This window comes from Asterias rubens, chromosome 13 (assembly GCF_902459465.1).
Source record: "Asterias rubens chromosome 13, eAstRub1.3, whole genome shotgun sequence".
Taxonomy (NCBI): Eukaryota; Metazoa; Echinodermata; class Asteroidea; order Forcipulatida; family Asteriidae; genus Asterias; species Asterias rubens.
In genome coordinates, this window is record NC_047074.1 from 6397460 (window position 1) to 6413237 (window position 15778).

The 15778-nt window shown below is 40.1% G+C and overlaps 1 protein-coding gene across 1 annotated transcript in view; it reads left to right on the forward strand.

Annotated features, from left to right (window-relative positions):
- LOC117298280 (integrator complex subunit 4-like) overlaps nt 1-15778 on the forward strand; it is a 38500-nt gene that overhangs the window by 21196 nt on the left and 1526 nt on the right. The window contains exons 15-18 of the mRNA XM_033781429.1: nt 3057-3140; nt 4357-4562; nt 5983-6280; nt 7834-7954. Of these exons, the coding sequence (XP_033637320.1) occupies nt 3057-3140; nt 4357-4562; nt 5983-6280; nt 7834-7954 (709 nt within the window). The remainder of the gene's footprint in view (nt 1-3056; nt 3141-4356; nt 4563-5982; nt 6281-7833; nt 7955-15778) is intronic.

The following is a 15778-nucleotide window of genomic DNA, read 5'->3' on the forward strand; positions in this document are numbered from 1 at the left end:
AGTTCAATGAACAGAACCTGAGAATTATCGTCATTTATCGACCACCTCCATCAAGGAAAAATGAACTGACACAAGGTATGTTCCTGGATGATTTTCCAATAATCCTGGATGAACTAGCACAATCAAACGCCAATTTCCTACTTGCTGGCGACTTCAACATTCACGTCGACAGTCTAAATCCCGAGTCAATCAAATTTGCCGATCTTCTAGAGACTGCTGATCTGGTTCAGCATGTACGTGGAGAAACTCACATGTCAGGACATACGCTTGATCTCGTCATCACAAGAGTAGGATCACAACTTGTCAAGGAAATTCAAGTGGACACATTTCTGTCAGATCATGCAGCAATTTCTTTTACCTGTTGCCTCAAAAAGCGTCACGTTCCTATCAAGAAGGTGACGTACAGAAAACTCCGGGACATCAATCTAGACACTTTCTCAGAAGAAATACACAACTCACTGTCCACATTACCTACTGTCGATGATGTCTCACAGCAGGTAGATGAGTACAACACTAAGGTTCAACGTATTTTAAACATCCATGCACCAGAAAAGTGTAAAAACATCACTCCCCGCAACAATATCCCTTGGTACTCTCATCACATCAGATTGCACAAGCAGGCCGTAAGGCGTGCAGAGAGGCGCTGGCGCCGATCCCGACGTCAAACAGACCGTTCCATCTTCATTGCCAAGAGAAACGAACTAAAGCTGCTGACCAGTAACGCTAAGACTGATTACATGAATGCTAAAATAACGGAATGTTCCAGTGATCCCAAACGGTTATTCCAGACGGTGAAGAATCTTCTTGGGGCAACTAAAAGCATTACACTACCAAGTCATAACAACGACACAGACTTGGCCAACAGATTTAGCACCTTCTTCAGCGACAAAATTAAAGCTATTCGAGATTCTACTGGAGGACATACAACACTCACTTCCAATCTCCCACCTACTTTCGTTCCTGAACTTTCAACATTTGAGCCAATTTCCATTGTTGATATCGTGCAGATCATCGCTTCATCACCAAACAAGACATGTCGTCTCGATCCAGTTCCTACCTGGATTGTCAAGAAAATGCCCATGTCTTTTGCACCAGGCATCCAAACCATTGTCAACTCTTCCCTGGCAGCTACCAAGGTTCCGGAAGAATACAAGGTAGCACATGTTACACCTTTGCTGAAGAAAGACAGCCTTGATCCTGAGCAACTGAACAATTACCGACCGGTATCAAACTTGCCATTTATCTCCAAAGTTCTGGAGAGAATTGTCCTACGCCAACTCACAAGTCACTTGGAGGACAACCATCTTCTAGAAGACATGCAGTCTGCATACAGAAGAGGACACAGTGTTGAAACCGCTCTCGTCAGAGTTTCAAACGATGTTCTTCAATCCATTGACAATCGGCAGATGGTCTTACTAGTTCTGCTGGACCTATCTGCTGCCTTTGATACAGTGGACCATCAACTTCTACTGCAACGACTATCACAGCGGCTCGGTGTGACTGGCTCTGCTTTGCAGTGGATAAAGTCATATCTTACTGACAGGTCTCAAACGGTGTGCATTGCTCAAAGCAGATCTGAATCCATGCCCCTAGACTGCGGTGTCCCTCAGGGCTGAGTTCTTGGTCCTGTTCTCTTTACGACATACACTCTACCACTAGGAGACATCGCTAGACATCACAACGTCAAGTTTCATCTATATGCCGACGATACCCAGCTCTACATATCCTTCATTCCTGGTGTAACCGCAGATGAGTCCTTCAAGCAGATGCACGAATGTGTCAGCCATATTCAATCGTGGATGAGTCGTAATTTCCTGCGACTGAACGCGGAAAAGACACAAGTTCTTGTTTTGGGATCGCGACACGACCATGCAAAGTTTACTTCACAACAGTTCTCAATCAACAACCACGATCTGTCCGCCTCCAAAAGTGCACGCAATCTGGGAGTTGTATTCGACAAGCTGTTCAACATGGAATCACACATCTCAAGCGTGTGCAAAAGCGCTAACTTCCATCTTCGTAACATAGCCAAAATTCGCAAATACTTGTCTCTGGATACAGCTGAGAAAGTCATCCATGCTCTGGTCTCCTCCCGCTTGGATTGTTGCAACGCGCTCTTGGTTGGGCTTCCAGCTACATCTACTTCTCGTCTCCAACGTGTTCACAATAATGCCGCTCGAGTTGTTGTCCAAGCCAGAAAATACGATCACATTTCGCCAGTCCTAAGACGCCTACATTGGCTCCCCATCGCAAAGAGGATCACCTTCAAAATCTGCCTCCTTGTGTTCAAAGTTCTGCATGGACAAGCCCCACAGTATCTTTGTGAACTCATCTTCACTAAGCACAGCAGTCGTTCTCTACGGTCTGCTGGGTCTCACTTGCTGGTAGAGCCAAGGTCTAGAACAATTCGTTACGGAGACCGTGCTTTCGCCAAAGCTGCTCCTGCCCTTTGGAATAAGCTCCCAGTCTCACTTCGCCAAACAACATCTCTCAACAACTTTAAGAGGGAACTGAAAACACACTTGTTCACTTAGACTTTCATTGGGTTTCATTATGTTTTGTTTATTCTTCATTTTCTATTGTATAATGTTTTCATTTTGTGTAGGCGCCTTGATCGGTTTTCTGGAAAAGTGCGCATTATAAATCCATATTATTATTATTATTATTATTATTATATCAGCAGATTGTAAAACATGATATCAGCAGATTGTAGATGCAGCGTTAGAAATACCATGTAACAATAGTAACACTAGCATTGCAACAGAGATCCCCAAATACCTATTGTTTGTTTATTTATCGTCTATTATTGCATACAGTTCTTTTTCCAGCTACATAAATGTATATTAATTTTAGTTTTTACCCATACACCGATGTGTGTTAGCACTGTATACTCAGTACTTTCCCGAGTCCTGTGAAAAAATATCACAGGCATGTTACTCGGGTGGGATTCGAACCCATGACCCTTGCAATTGTACATAAATGTACTTGTTTTGTATTTATTGTCTAGTATTGCATATATGCAGATTTTTGACCTTTGTTTTTGATTTTGTTGGTAGGCATTAAGTGAAGATGGCTGGAACATACCAGCATCACTATGTCCACAGCAGAGTGCAGATACAATGCTAGCTGCAGCAACACAGGTAGTATTCAGCTCAAATCAACTTTCATACTGTTCGGATCCTCCAAAATTTAGTAAAGTGTCGATTATCTTCAAGTAGGCACTAATCCTCCAATCAGACTTGCAGAATGGAATGGTGATATAAACCTTTATATAACACCCAAGCAGATCCTTGCCATTTGATTGGAGGATTGTCCGTCACGTGATAGCAAATAAAAGTACCATTGCACGCTGAGTCACTCACCGTGCTTTTTCGTTCCATCCGAAAAGTACCATTGCACGCTGCCAGCGTGCAATGGTACTTTTCGGATGGAACGAAAAAGCTGAGTAAAAACATCACTGCGTGCGCGTGTCTTTGGTAACGCAGCAGGTGTTACTGCAAGAAGGCATAGTAAAATTACTAGCATTCGGCTTCTACAGTTGAAATTGTTTGTTTTGAAAGTTGTTTCTTTCAATCAAAATGACAAAGTTCTACTTGGATGTTATATAAAACAAATAATGAATGTTTTTCATTCGTGCAATGGTACGAATATGTTCATTCGTTGAAAGCTGGAATGTTCCATTCAACTCGGCTCCGCCTCGTTGAATAGAACATTCCATCTTTCAACTCATGAACATATTCGCACCATTGCACTCATAAACATTCATTACAATGTATGTGTATAATATTGCACGGCCCATATCACTTCCTGCATCTTGTGTGTTCTATGATCACGCGCCAAGTTTGCTTATAGATAAATATGTTTTCACATGCGCGCTCTTGGAAATACGGAAAATATAGCGCTTCTGCGTCCCATGTCCAACTCAGCCTTCGGCCTTGTTGGATATCCAATTCAGCCTTCGGCCTTGTTGGATATCCAACTCAGCCTTCGGCCTTGTTGGATATGGGACGCAGAAGCACTTAGGATGCTTTGCAGCTACACTTCACACATACGAATAGATTTTTCTTCATACTAATGGGGGTTTTTTGGGGGGGGGAATTGTTAAGCAAAATAAGAAGACATGACAACTAAGATTCATAACAGTGCAGTGCAGTCTAAAATTAATGTATATTTTGTTTAAATGGATTTAACATTTCTTTCATTCATGTCAACAAGTACTATATTCTCTCTCAGTACATTCAGAGCAGTTTCCTACCAATTGAACACTACTGTTGCTCATCCCATTTGGTAAAATGTAATATGATTGAATGAATGACATCTCTGGTAACAATTATGTTTGTTCTAATGCTTACATAGATCTTAGAGTTGAGTTATGAGTTGGAGCATCTATTCTTGGGATGCAGTGAAGCGGAGCAGGCTACCATTATGCAAATGCGTTTCCGTGGCTGGACTTTGGAGCTTTTGGTTCATCTGAGAGGGAAATTGAATAACAGTGTGAGCAATCAACTAGCCACCCAAAGTATATGTCAGCAGTATTTACAACGCCTCACTCTGTTACACAGGTACAAAGCATTCTCCATCCCGCTCTACTATAATAATTGTAATAATAGTGGCAATTTATAATGTGCCATGTCTGTCTAAAAGACACTCCTGGCGCAGGAGAGATGCCGAAGCCAGATTGCAAACAATATAGTTCAGCACAAAAATAAGTTTTTAAATGGTTTTGAAGCTGGAATAGGTAGTGATTTGTCGGAGTTAAGGGGGGGAGTTCGTTCCATAGTGATGGGCCAGGATCGGGCTCCCCATGAATGGCGTGTGCGTGGAATGTGTAGAAGTTTGGTGTCGGATGATCTGAGCTGCCTGGGTGGTGCATGAAGATGTAGCAGGTTCTGGATGTATGTTGGTGCCGTTTAGTCTGTACAGATTCAGAATCCTAGTCAGGAAGGGTCCAGCACAGGGCAGACAATATTCAGACAATATTCAGACAATATTCAGACAATATTCAGACAATATTCAGACAATATCCAGACAATATTCAGACAATATTCAGACAATATTCAGACAATATTCAGACAATATTCAGACAACAATTATTTCAATCTTACCTCAAAAGAGCTACTCTTTTCTACTTGTAAATAATTCCATGGCTCAATACATTTTGTGATAGATGTGTTTGGATGCCAAATGTTCTTTCACCTGTCATTTTTATGAAAACAAATCAAGTACTTGTTGTTTTAAAACTCTGACGAGTTGATCTTTGAAAAGCGCTTGGAACCGTTTGTTATGAAATGCATATGGTTAGATATAATTTAATAGTAGAATAGAATGATCCACATAAACATGCCTCAAAATTGGTTGGTTTTTATAATACGTTGTGAACTAATACGGTCAGCCATTTTATGGATTAAAAATGTTGACTTCACAAAATGGCCGACGGTGTTTCTCTGTAAGAGGAAACCGTGCAGCTTCAAGGGATGTTTATGTGGATCATTCTATCCTATTTTAAAATTAACTATCTAATCGTTTGCATTTAACAACAACAATTTCAAACGCTTTTTAAAGTCCAACTCGACCGATCCAAGGCAACGTGTCCCTATAAATTTGACAATGGTTCACTTTCCTAAAAAGCAGGATAATTTCATAGTGATCATAAATAAATTGATCGTTGTTTAGGGCATGATTTCACCATGGAGGTAGTAATTTCACAAAGCATTTAGATAATAGTAATAATAATAACTAACCATTCTTGTATAGCGCATAACACAAAGTAATAAAACATTTCCCTAAGCGCTCTTGAGAAAAACACAACAGAGACAAGATGTACTAGATTCATCTGAAGATGAGTTGTCAGTATTACAATGGTGATTTGTATTGTGATATTACACTCTGCTTAGAAGTTCAAGATTAATCTTATTGGCTCTTTGTCGAATCGGCCACAACTTTGCTAAGTTAAGTCTTCTAGCCATTTTGTTTGATTTCCAGGTACTTTATGGCAAACAATGTGAAGCCAGACACCTTCTGCCAGGCTGTTTTCTCTGAGAGACATAAGTTAGATGCCAGTAAAGCTGGTATTTTGGCCAAGTTTCTACAACCACTGCTCCTTCATCATACCATTCCATCTCTGCTTCCATGTAATAAGCTGAATGGGATTGGCGCTAAGATCAGAGAACCAACTGGAGGCTCGGATAACCCACTTAGGTTTACAGCAGGACTAGTACTAGCTGTCAATATTGACTGCTTATTGGATAATGTGCAAGATCTCAATCAAGTCAAGATCAAAGTAAGTAGCTCAAACAAACTTCTCCTGTACTATGATGCATGGTTTTTTGCAATAACCTAGTTTGAGACCTAGCAACTTCATTCATTCATTCATTATTGGTTTATTATTTTAAAAACAAATTCCCATGGCGACCGGAGGTCGAGTTACAGAAAAATATACAGAGATTAAAAATAAGAAAAAATCACACTATTACACATTATTTAAGAAATAATTGTTTAAGGAGAGACAAATATTTACAATGTATAAAACATATTAACCTGCTTTACAAATGGCTGCAAGTTGAACTGTACACGTCATGCCAGTACAGGTTTGAAACATTTAGTTGTCATTTTGTGTATAATGCCAATGTATTGTGCAAAGGTTAGCACTGATGAGACACATTTCATGGAGTTGCAATGAACAATGTGCTAAGCAGCCAAGTAGAACCAGATTACTGGTATACTGTGCGCCTGGCTCTCTGCAATAGACTGTGCAAGTCTCGCGCGCACCAGAGCGAGAAAACACGACAACCGAAAAACTTTATTTTTTTATGAAATCAAATCTTTGCTTAAAATTATTCGTAATGCTGAATCTGATCAACAAAAATACTCATAAGAGCTTGTTTTAATTAGTTTTAGCTTTTAAAACAAATATACAACTAATCGGTCATAGTTTATGTAAGGACAAAAGTAAAACTCTGGGACAAAGATGTTTATTTTTTTTTTAATTTGTTGAAACCCCTTTTGTAAATCTACGCCCGAATGGGAAACTTCTAAAAGCTGGTTTATACGCGGACGCGTGATGGTTGCGAGGGCGTTAGATTAATGCGTGACGCAATTTAAAGTGGAAGCCACTGTCCAAACGACAAATGGAAAGGATTTTCTACCTGCGCGACCAAAACCCTTTTTGTAAATCTACGCCCAAATGGGAAACTTCTAAAAGCTGGTTTATATGCGGACGCGCGATGGTTGCGAGGGCGTTAGATTAACGCGTGACGCAATTTAAAGTGGAAGCCACTGTCCAAACGACAAATGGAAAGGATTTTCTACCTGCGCGACCAAAACAAGCGTCTGCGTAAAGATTCGTGATCGGAGAAGGGCACAAATTCTTAATTTTTGTCGAATAACTTTTTTTAACGCTTTTTAAAGACCAACTCGACCGATCCAAGGCAACGTGTTTCTGTAAGAATAAACTATAAATAATTTTATTTCAAATCTTTAGACATACACAATAGTTACAAGTTGTACAGGGGCTGCCAAGGTTAAAACAAAAGTATAAAAACTGTCATCAAAAGATGTGTAAAACCAGACCCCTGCCAACGATAATAATATAATTAGTCAACTTGCAGGTATAACCCATGTAATATTTCTCTTTGGTGGGAGCGTTGGCTCTGAAAAAAGCCGGTTAGGTCTCGACGTTTTGAACAGTATGCTCTGCTTGTCTTTGGTAGAAAACTGGCTACATGTAGTTTCAATTGATACAATTTGTTTCCACACAAGGCATTATTGTGTATCTATTGTTCTAGGTGATGTAGGATCCTAACTTTGACATGACTTTATTGATTGTAAATGTAGGTGCAGTTTGCGGATTCTCAAGTGCAGTTATTTAATCCTAAGATGTCTGATTTCCGAAGCTTATCACCACTTAAGCATCAGCTTCATACACAGATCTTCTTATCTCATTCCATGTGGTCAGGTAAGAGTCATAATTCAATCACAATCAGACTATTCAATCAGTAGATTAGATAACTGATGGTAACATGTGATGCCATCCAGCTAAACTAGTTGTTTGTCAGAAATATCAGTATGGAGACAAGCCAAAACATGCCAACATTGTAAAATTGAACAAAATAGCAACAATTCTTAGCTGTATCACTTTTCCATCTACCATGCCTTTTCCGGCATCTTTCATTTACCGATGCTCGGGCTGCCATTGATGCCCCACCTGCCCTCAAGGAGTGCAGACCAATGTTAATATTACCACAGACTTACTTTAATTTAGCAACAACAGTCTCCCTTGCCCTAGTGTAGCTTAGTTTTTTGTCTTGTTTATTAATGCACATTTGTCTTTAACATTGGAAGATGGCTTAAATAAGAAATGATCCGAGGACAGATCAATTTTGCCAACGTCGATGTATCTCCTAAGTATTGCGATTGGGCATGCTGGTGTACTGCCTTGACTAGTTACCAATTCATTGCCTTGGCGGTACTGATCTGTTTTGCTTTTTGACACTTGAATGGAAATATAAGTTTGATGGAATGCTATTTCCTTACACTCTAGTGAACTTACTGATTTAAACCTCAAGAATCCCGCAAAACATAATACAATGATACACAAATCTCTCAGAACTAGCAAATCTTGTGTTGCCGAGTAATTTTCACAAAGCGTGATTATTTGTTCGGTTGAAACTATGTCCTTTTTTACTACTGGTGCACTATTTTGCCTCTTAGATGCTTCTATTAAATTAATTACATAATTATTGTCTGTTGGATCCGTGATTTAATCCCGTAAACTGCAGCCTGTATTACCCCTGTAGAGCATCCGGAGTCCATAAGTTTTGTCAGGTACAAAGCGACGTGCACTGGTTCTGCATGCATGGCTTGTCACCCTTCTGCCGTGATGAAATGTTCCCATCTTCTGAATGCCCCGAAGTATTTGGAGACGGTGCCCTCACTCTTGACTGAAGTAGATGGTTAGCCATACTCTTGGTTAGTGAAATCATGCTCCCTGATGTCATTCCCGTAGAGATAACATCTCGGACAACCGTTTGTCTGAGCCCTAAATCTGTAACAAGAGCAACTCAGATAGTTATATTTACAGCTATCCTCATAAAATTACTAGATTTGCTGCCAAATATACCATTGTTGCCTCTACCTTTATGTAACACATTTGCGTGAAGTGATTTGTAATCCGACACGAATGGCCTGAAAATATTACCGTTGTGGATCTTGGGCCAAATAACTAGCGTACCTCTTGCTTTTTCTTCGACTAGTTTATCTACTGTTCTACTGATTAGACTAGGAGGGGGCATCCACCAGTTGCAATCTGTACCCCATGGCTGCATGAAAGCATCAATACCAGATGAACCTAGGCACCATCATTTAGAATTAAACCTCTCACACTGATTGTTGTAATCGGCTGCGAACCTATCAATGGTATAAGGTCCCCATGCATTATGTAATCGGCTAAATATTGTCATATCTACCATCCAGTCGTCACTGTCTGAATACCTGCTTAGCGCATCGGCTATTTGGTTGCTTTCCCGTGGTATCCAAATTGGAACTACATTTATATTGCATCCTACACAAACTGTATGTATTTCTATTGCTTTGGTTTGTAATTCGGGTTTCTTGTTCCCCTTTTGAATAATACCAACAACATTCTTGTTGTCTGTGTGCCATTGCACACAATGCCCTTCCAGGCTGTCCTTAAGGGAATGCAATGTTCTAATCACTGCCTCAAGTTCCCTCCATGTGGAACTCTTTCCACTTTCTACTTGTCACCAGGTTCCTGTAACCTGTTATTCTTCCTGCTCTTCTATGAAACCTCCATAACCTACGCCTGATGCGTCTGAATAAATATTATGAGAAAACTGGAAAGTTTCCTGCAAAGGTCTGCCATTAAGGGCCCTGATTTGGCTTCGCCAGAATCTTAATTCCTCCTTTGCCCCATTACTGACAAGGAGTGGAGCATTCCAACTGGCTTTACTGTTTATGCAATTGAATATCTCTCTACCTTTAAGTTGTACAACTTTACCCATTGCGGCCTGCATGGATATTATTTGTCCCGCTAATCCTGCTAACTCTCTAACTGCAACCATCCTGCTTTTCTTTAGCTTGTCCAACAATGACATAACTGAGTTCAACACCTTTTGTACTCTTTTGTTTGTAACATGCACCTTGCCTTCTGCCATATCCCAATCTAGTCCTAGCCATCTAAGCCTAGTTTGGGGTTCCCATTCACACTTTGTGTCTGCCAGTAAGAACCCCAAATCTTTTAAATCTTGCTTTACTGTTGTACTAATTATTCCTGCTGTATGTAAATCACTGGCACCACCAAAACCGTCATAAAGAAACATAATTATACGGTACCCTTTGGACCTCCAATGCTTCACGAATGCCCTCGTCAGTTTTGTAAACAAGTAGGCAGCTGTTGAAATACCGAATGGTAAAACATTGAAGATGAAATACCTCCGTCCCTCTTCAAAATCCCATGCAAAACCTAAATATTTCCTGTGGCCCTGCTGTATCTCCACATGATGGTAGGCCGATTTCAAATCGAAGCCAAATACATAATCACCCTGTTTGAACGTGACCTTGGCCGTACGGGCCTCCTCGTACTTGAATGTGTACTTGTACAGGTGTGGATTAACCGACACTGTTAAAGGATTAACCACCTCTGGTTTAACTTTCACTTGTGAAATGCGTCCTTTGGTTTAAGCTTAAGTAACTCACTAGGCTTTGTGCCCTCTTGCCGACCTATTGTTCTCTAATTCTGCTGAAGCTGAAAGACTGTACAGTGGCAGCATATATCCTTCTTTAATGATATTTAACAATACTTGATTTGTACCAATGCTTTCCCATTTTCCCGCTACCTTTTTAAGCCTACCTACAGGCGTAATGCCTTCTATATAGCTACTAGTCTAACTGCTAGGTAATACACCATTTCCTTTGTGTGTTGTACAATGAGGTTTTGCAAAATAACTTATCTTATTTTGCCCTTCAGGCATCTGCAAACTCCTGCACTCATATCTTCTCTTGGGCACTGGTGGTTGCTCGGCCGATCTGGACGCCGTCTTTCAAGAAAGCGTCAGCCTCCTTTAGTTTTTGTTGCACCTTTGCGTTGGCCTTGAATTGCTCTTCATTGCCCTTCTTTTTGAACTTGTATTTGTCATTGCTGAGTTGCTAAATTTTTGCGACCTGGACCTCGCTCAGCATCCGTTGATTTTCATTTTTTTGTTGGTTGAAGCAGTTGAGATTGGCTGTCATAAGATCGTCTAACTTGTTAACCAACTGTGCCTGATTCCTTAACTTCCTTAACTTTTTTTTTAAATATTTATTATTAAAACTGAAGTGTCCGTTGTCGCCATTGCGAAAAGGAATAAAATTAACCCGTCTCAGCAGAACGATGTTCGCGGGCTAGAATGATCCCAAACCCATCCTCTTTGTTGTGGCGCCTTAAGGAATGCGCCACACCTTGGGCTACTTTCTTAGCCCAACTTGGGCTTTGCATACCAAATTCTTTGCAAGCATACGCGCTTGCTAGTGCCCAACAGACAATATTTTCCTGCTATACGCTGTAACGCAGGAAAATACATTTCTTTGATATCGCCGCCGGCCGCACTGCGGTTTGGCAGAGGCTTGGGTAATCCGTAATTGATACTGTTCAACAATAGATAAGTGGAGTTTGTGTTCCATTGGTTTCTTTAGAAACATTGAATACCTCAAGGAAGCTAAAACCTGCGCTCTGAGAAATTATAGAGAAACTTATATTTCAAATAAGGTATGAAGTTACGTATTTTTTCCCTGCAAACAGTGAAAAATTACGAGATGTTAAAGTTTACAGAATCTTCAATGAAGAAAAACGAGCCAGGATGGGTCCAATTGCATGCTTATGTTTGTTTGGTTGTTTCTTTTCCGATCAAAATGCTAAATCACTAAAACTTAAATAGTTAACCAACAAATATTCTGTTACTCATTTACTTTAATCAATACATCAAATAGCAAAATGGTCTGTGTATGACAAACAGATTGACACTTTTTCAACACTATTTACAAACCATTTTGAAATAAGCGGCTCCTTATTATCAAACATCTTAACGTTTTTTTAGAAGTAGACCATTTGTGTAAAAAAAAAAAAACTCATAAACATTACAAAAATGACTAAGTTTGTTCGTCCGTCTTCAGCCTTGTGAACCCAGAGAGTAAAATATCCAAAGTAATGCATGTACGTTAGTGGTGTATTCAGTTTGGAGGAATCGGATGGTGTATGGACCGTATCTTCAACGACGCATGATGATCATGAACACGACGATCTGCAATAATACATTGTTTATTTCAATAGGTAAACTTGCGGTTCATGGGCCGATTTTGATCGCTAAAAAAATGGTCTATAAAAAACTTTGGTAGACAAGAACGATTTGAGACTTATAAACAACAATATTTGGGCTTATCGTTCATAATTTGTTAATGGATCAGCAGAATGTTTATTGGAGCCTGTCACTAATCAGATAATCCCTTGCTGACGTAATTCCCACCCGCAAATCTGGCCTTTTGTTAGATAGTTCTTTGTATCCAAGTTGACCCAGCATGTGCAGACGGATATTCATGACTCTTTTGTTCGTATGCAAGGTTGTTTTTACCCTGTAATACCTCGGGTGATTCTTAAAATGCCCCCGAGTTACCGCTTGTTTAACTTTGAATTCGTCCCTAACCATTATGACAGTTAGCCCCTTGTTCTCAGTTTAATCTCTCACATCTCTTGGTGTTTGAGTAACCGTCATGACAGTTAGCCCCTTGTTCTCAGTTTTAATATCTCACATCTCTTGGTGTTTGAGTAACCGTCATGACAGTTAGCCCCTTGTTCTCAGTTTTAATCTCTCACACCTCTTGGTGTTTGAGTAACCATTATGACAGTTAGCCCCTTGTTCTCAGTTCAATCTCTCACATCTCTTGGTGTTTGAGTAAACGTCATGACAGTTAGCCCCTTGTTCTCAGTTTCAATCTCTCACATCTCTTGGTGTTTGAGTAACCATCATGACAGTTAGCCCCTTGTTCTCAGTTCAATCTCTCACACCTCTTGGTGTTTGAGTAACCATCATGACAGTTAGCCCCTTGTTCTCAGTTCAATCTCTCACACCTCTTGGTGTTTGAGTAACCATCATGACAGTTAGCCCCCTTGTTCTCAGTTTTAATCTCTCACACCTCTTGGTGTTTGAGTAACCATCATGACAGTTAGCCCCTTGTTCTCAGTTCAATCTCTCACACCTCTTGGTGTTTGAGTAACCATCATGACAGTTAGCCCCTTGTTCTCAGTTCAATCTCTCACACCTCTTGGTGTTTGAGTAACCATCATGACAGTTAGCCCCTTGTTCTCAGTTCAATCTCTCACATCTCTTGGTGTTTGAGTAACCATCATGACAGTTAGCCCCTTGTTCTCAGTTTTAATCTCTCACACCTCTTGGTGTTTGAGTAACCATCATGACAGTTAGCCCCTTGTTCTCAGTTCAATCTCTCACACCTCTTGGTGTTTGAGTAACCATCATGACAGTTAGCCCCTTGTTCTCAGTTTTAATCTCTCACACCTCTTGGTGTTTGAGTAACCATCATGACAGTTAGCCCCTTGTTCTCAGTTCAATCTCTCACACCTCTTGGTGTTTGAGTAACCATCATGACAGTTAGCCCCTTGTTCTCAGTTCAATCTCTCACATCTCTTGGTGTTTGAGTAACCATCATGACAGTTAGCCCCTTGTTCTCAGTTTAATCTCTCACATCTGTTGGTGTTTGAGTAACCATTATGACAGTTGGCCCCTTGTTCTCAGTTTCAATCTCTCACATCTCTTGGTGTTTAAGTAACCATCATGACAGTTAGCCCCTTGTTCTCAGTTTAATCTCTCACATCTCTTGGTGTTTGAGTAACCATCATGACAGTTAGCCCCTTGTTCTCAGTTTAATCTCTCACATCTCTTGGTGTTTGAGTAACCATTATGACAGTTAGCCCCTTGTTCTCAGTTTCAATCTCTCACATCTCTTGGTGTTTGAGTAACCATTATGACAGTTAGCCCCTTGTTCTCAGTTTCAATCTCTCACATCTCTTGGTGTTTGAGTAACCATCATGACAGTTAGCCCCTTGTTCTCAGTTTCAATCTCTCACATCTCTTGGTGTTTGAGTAACCATCATGACAGTTAGCCCCTTGTTCTCAGTTTCAATCTCTCACATCTCTTGGTGTTTGAGTAACCATCATGACAGTTAGCCCCTTGTTCTCAGTTTCAATCTCTCACATCTCTTGGTGTTTGAGTAACCATCATGACAGTTAGCCCCTTGTTCTCAGTTTAATCTCTCACATCTCTTGGTGTTTGAGTAACCATTATGACAGTTAGCCCCTTGTTCTCAGTTTCAATCTCTCACATCTCTTGGTGTTTGAGTAACCATCATGACAGTTAGCCCTTTGTTTTCAGTTTCAATCTCTCACATCTCTTGGTGTTTGAGTAACCATTATGACAGTTAGCCCCTTGTTCTCAGTTCAATCTCTCACATCTCTTGGTGTTTGAGTAACCATCATGACAGTTAGCCCCTTGTTCTCAGTTTCAATCTCTCACATCTCTTGGTGTTTGAGTAACCATCATGACAGTTAGCCCCTTGTTCTCAGTTTAAATCTCTCACATCTCTTGGTGTTTGAGTAACCATTATGACAGTTAGCCCCTTGTTCTCAGTTTCAATCTCTCACATCTCTTGGTGTTTGAGTAACCATCATGACAGTTAGCCCCTTGTTCTCAGTTTCAATCTCTCACATCTCTTGGTGTTTGAGTAACCATCATGACAGTTAGCCCCTTGTTCTCAGTTTTAATATCTCACATCTCTTGGTGTTTGAGTAACCATCATGACAGTTAGCCCCTTGTTCTCAGTTTTAATCTATCACATCTCTTGGTGTTTGAGTAATCATCATGACAGTTAGCCCCTTGTTCTCAGTTTCAATCTCTCACATCTCTTGGTGTTTGAGTAACCATCATGACAGTTAGCCCCTTGTTCTCAGTTTCAATCTCTCACATCTCTTGGTGTTTGAGTAACCATTATGACAGTTAGCCCCTTGTTCTCAGTTCAATCTCTCACATCTCTTGGTGTTTGAGTAACCATCATGACAGTTAGCCCCTTGTTCTCAGTTCAATCTCTCACAACTCTTGGTGTTTGAGTAACCATTATGACAGTTAGCCCCTTGTTCTCAGTTCAATCTCTCACAACTCTTGGTGTTTGAGTAACCATCATGACAGTTAGCCCCTTGTTCTCAGTTTCAATCTCTCACATCTCTTGGTGTTTCTACTTTCACAACTTTGGAACGAAGGGAGTTATCAACAATAACATGGGGTCTTAACAGCATAGATTATTATGCCCTTTTCAATTGTATACACAAACTAATTGACTCATTTTGCTTGATCGCATCACAAATGTAAGCTTGCTGAAAGAATGTTTTGGATTGAACTGGTATGAAACATAAGCATGATAAGGAGTGAAGGGACAAACAGATTGTTAATTGTTCAGCATTTATTGAGGAATAATTCACAATGTGACAAGAAATGTTTTACTTTAGACCGTAGTGATCCAAACTTTTTTCCAGGGGTTGGAATTTACTTGAGGTGAACTTGTAGTTTGTTAAGATTATTAAGAATTTTGTTATGAAGTCCGTTATAATAAATGTTAAGTTGTTAAAAACCAAAATGCATTAGTCTGTTATACATCTCTTTGCTTGAAGTATGCTTTTTTTGACAAGAAATGATTGGATATAAAGCAGCATACAGTGGAAAG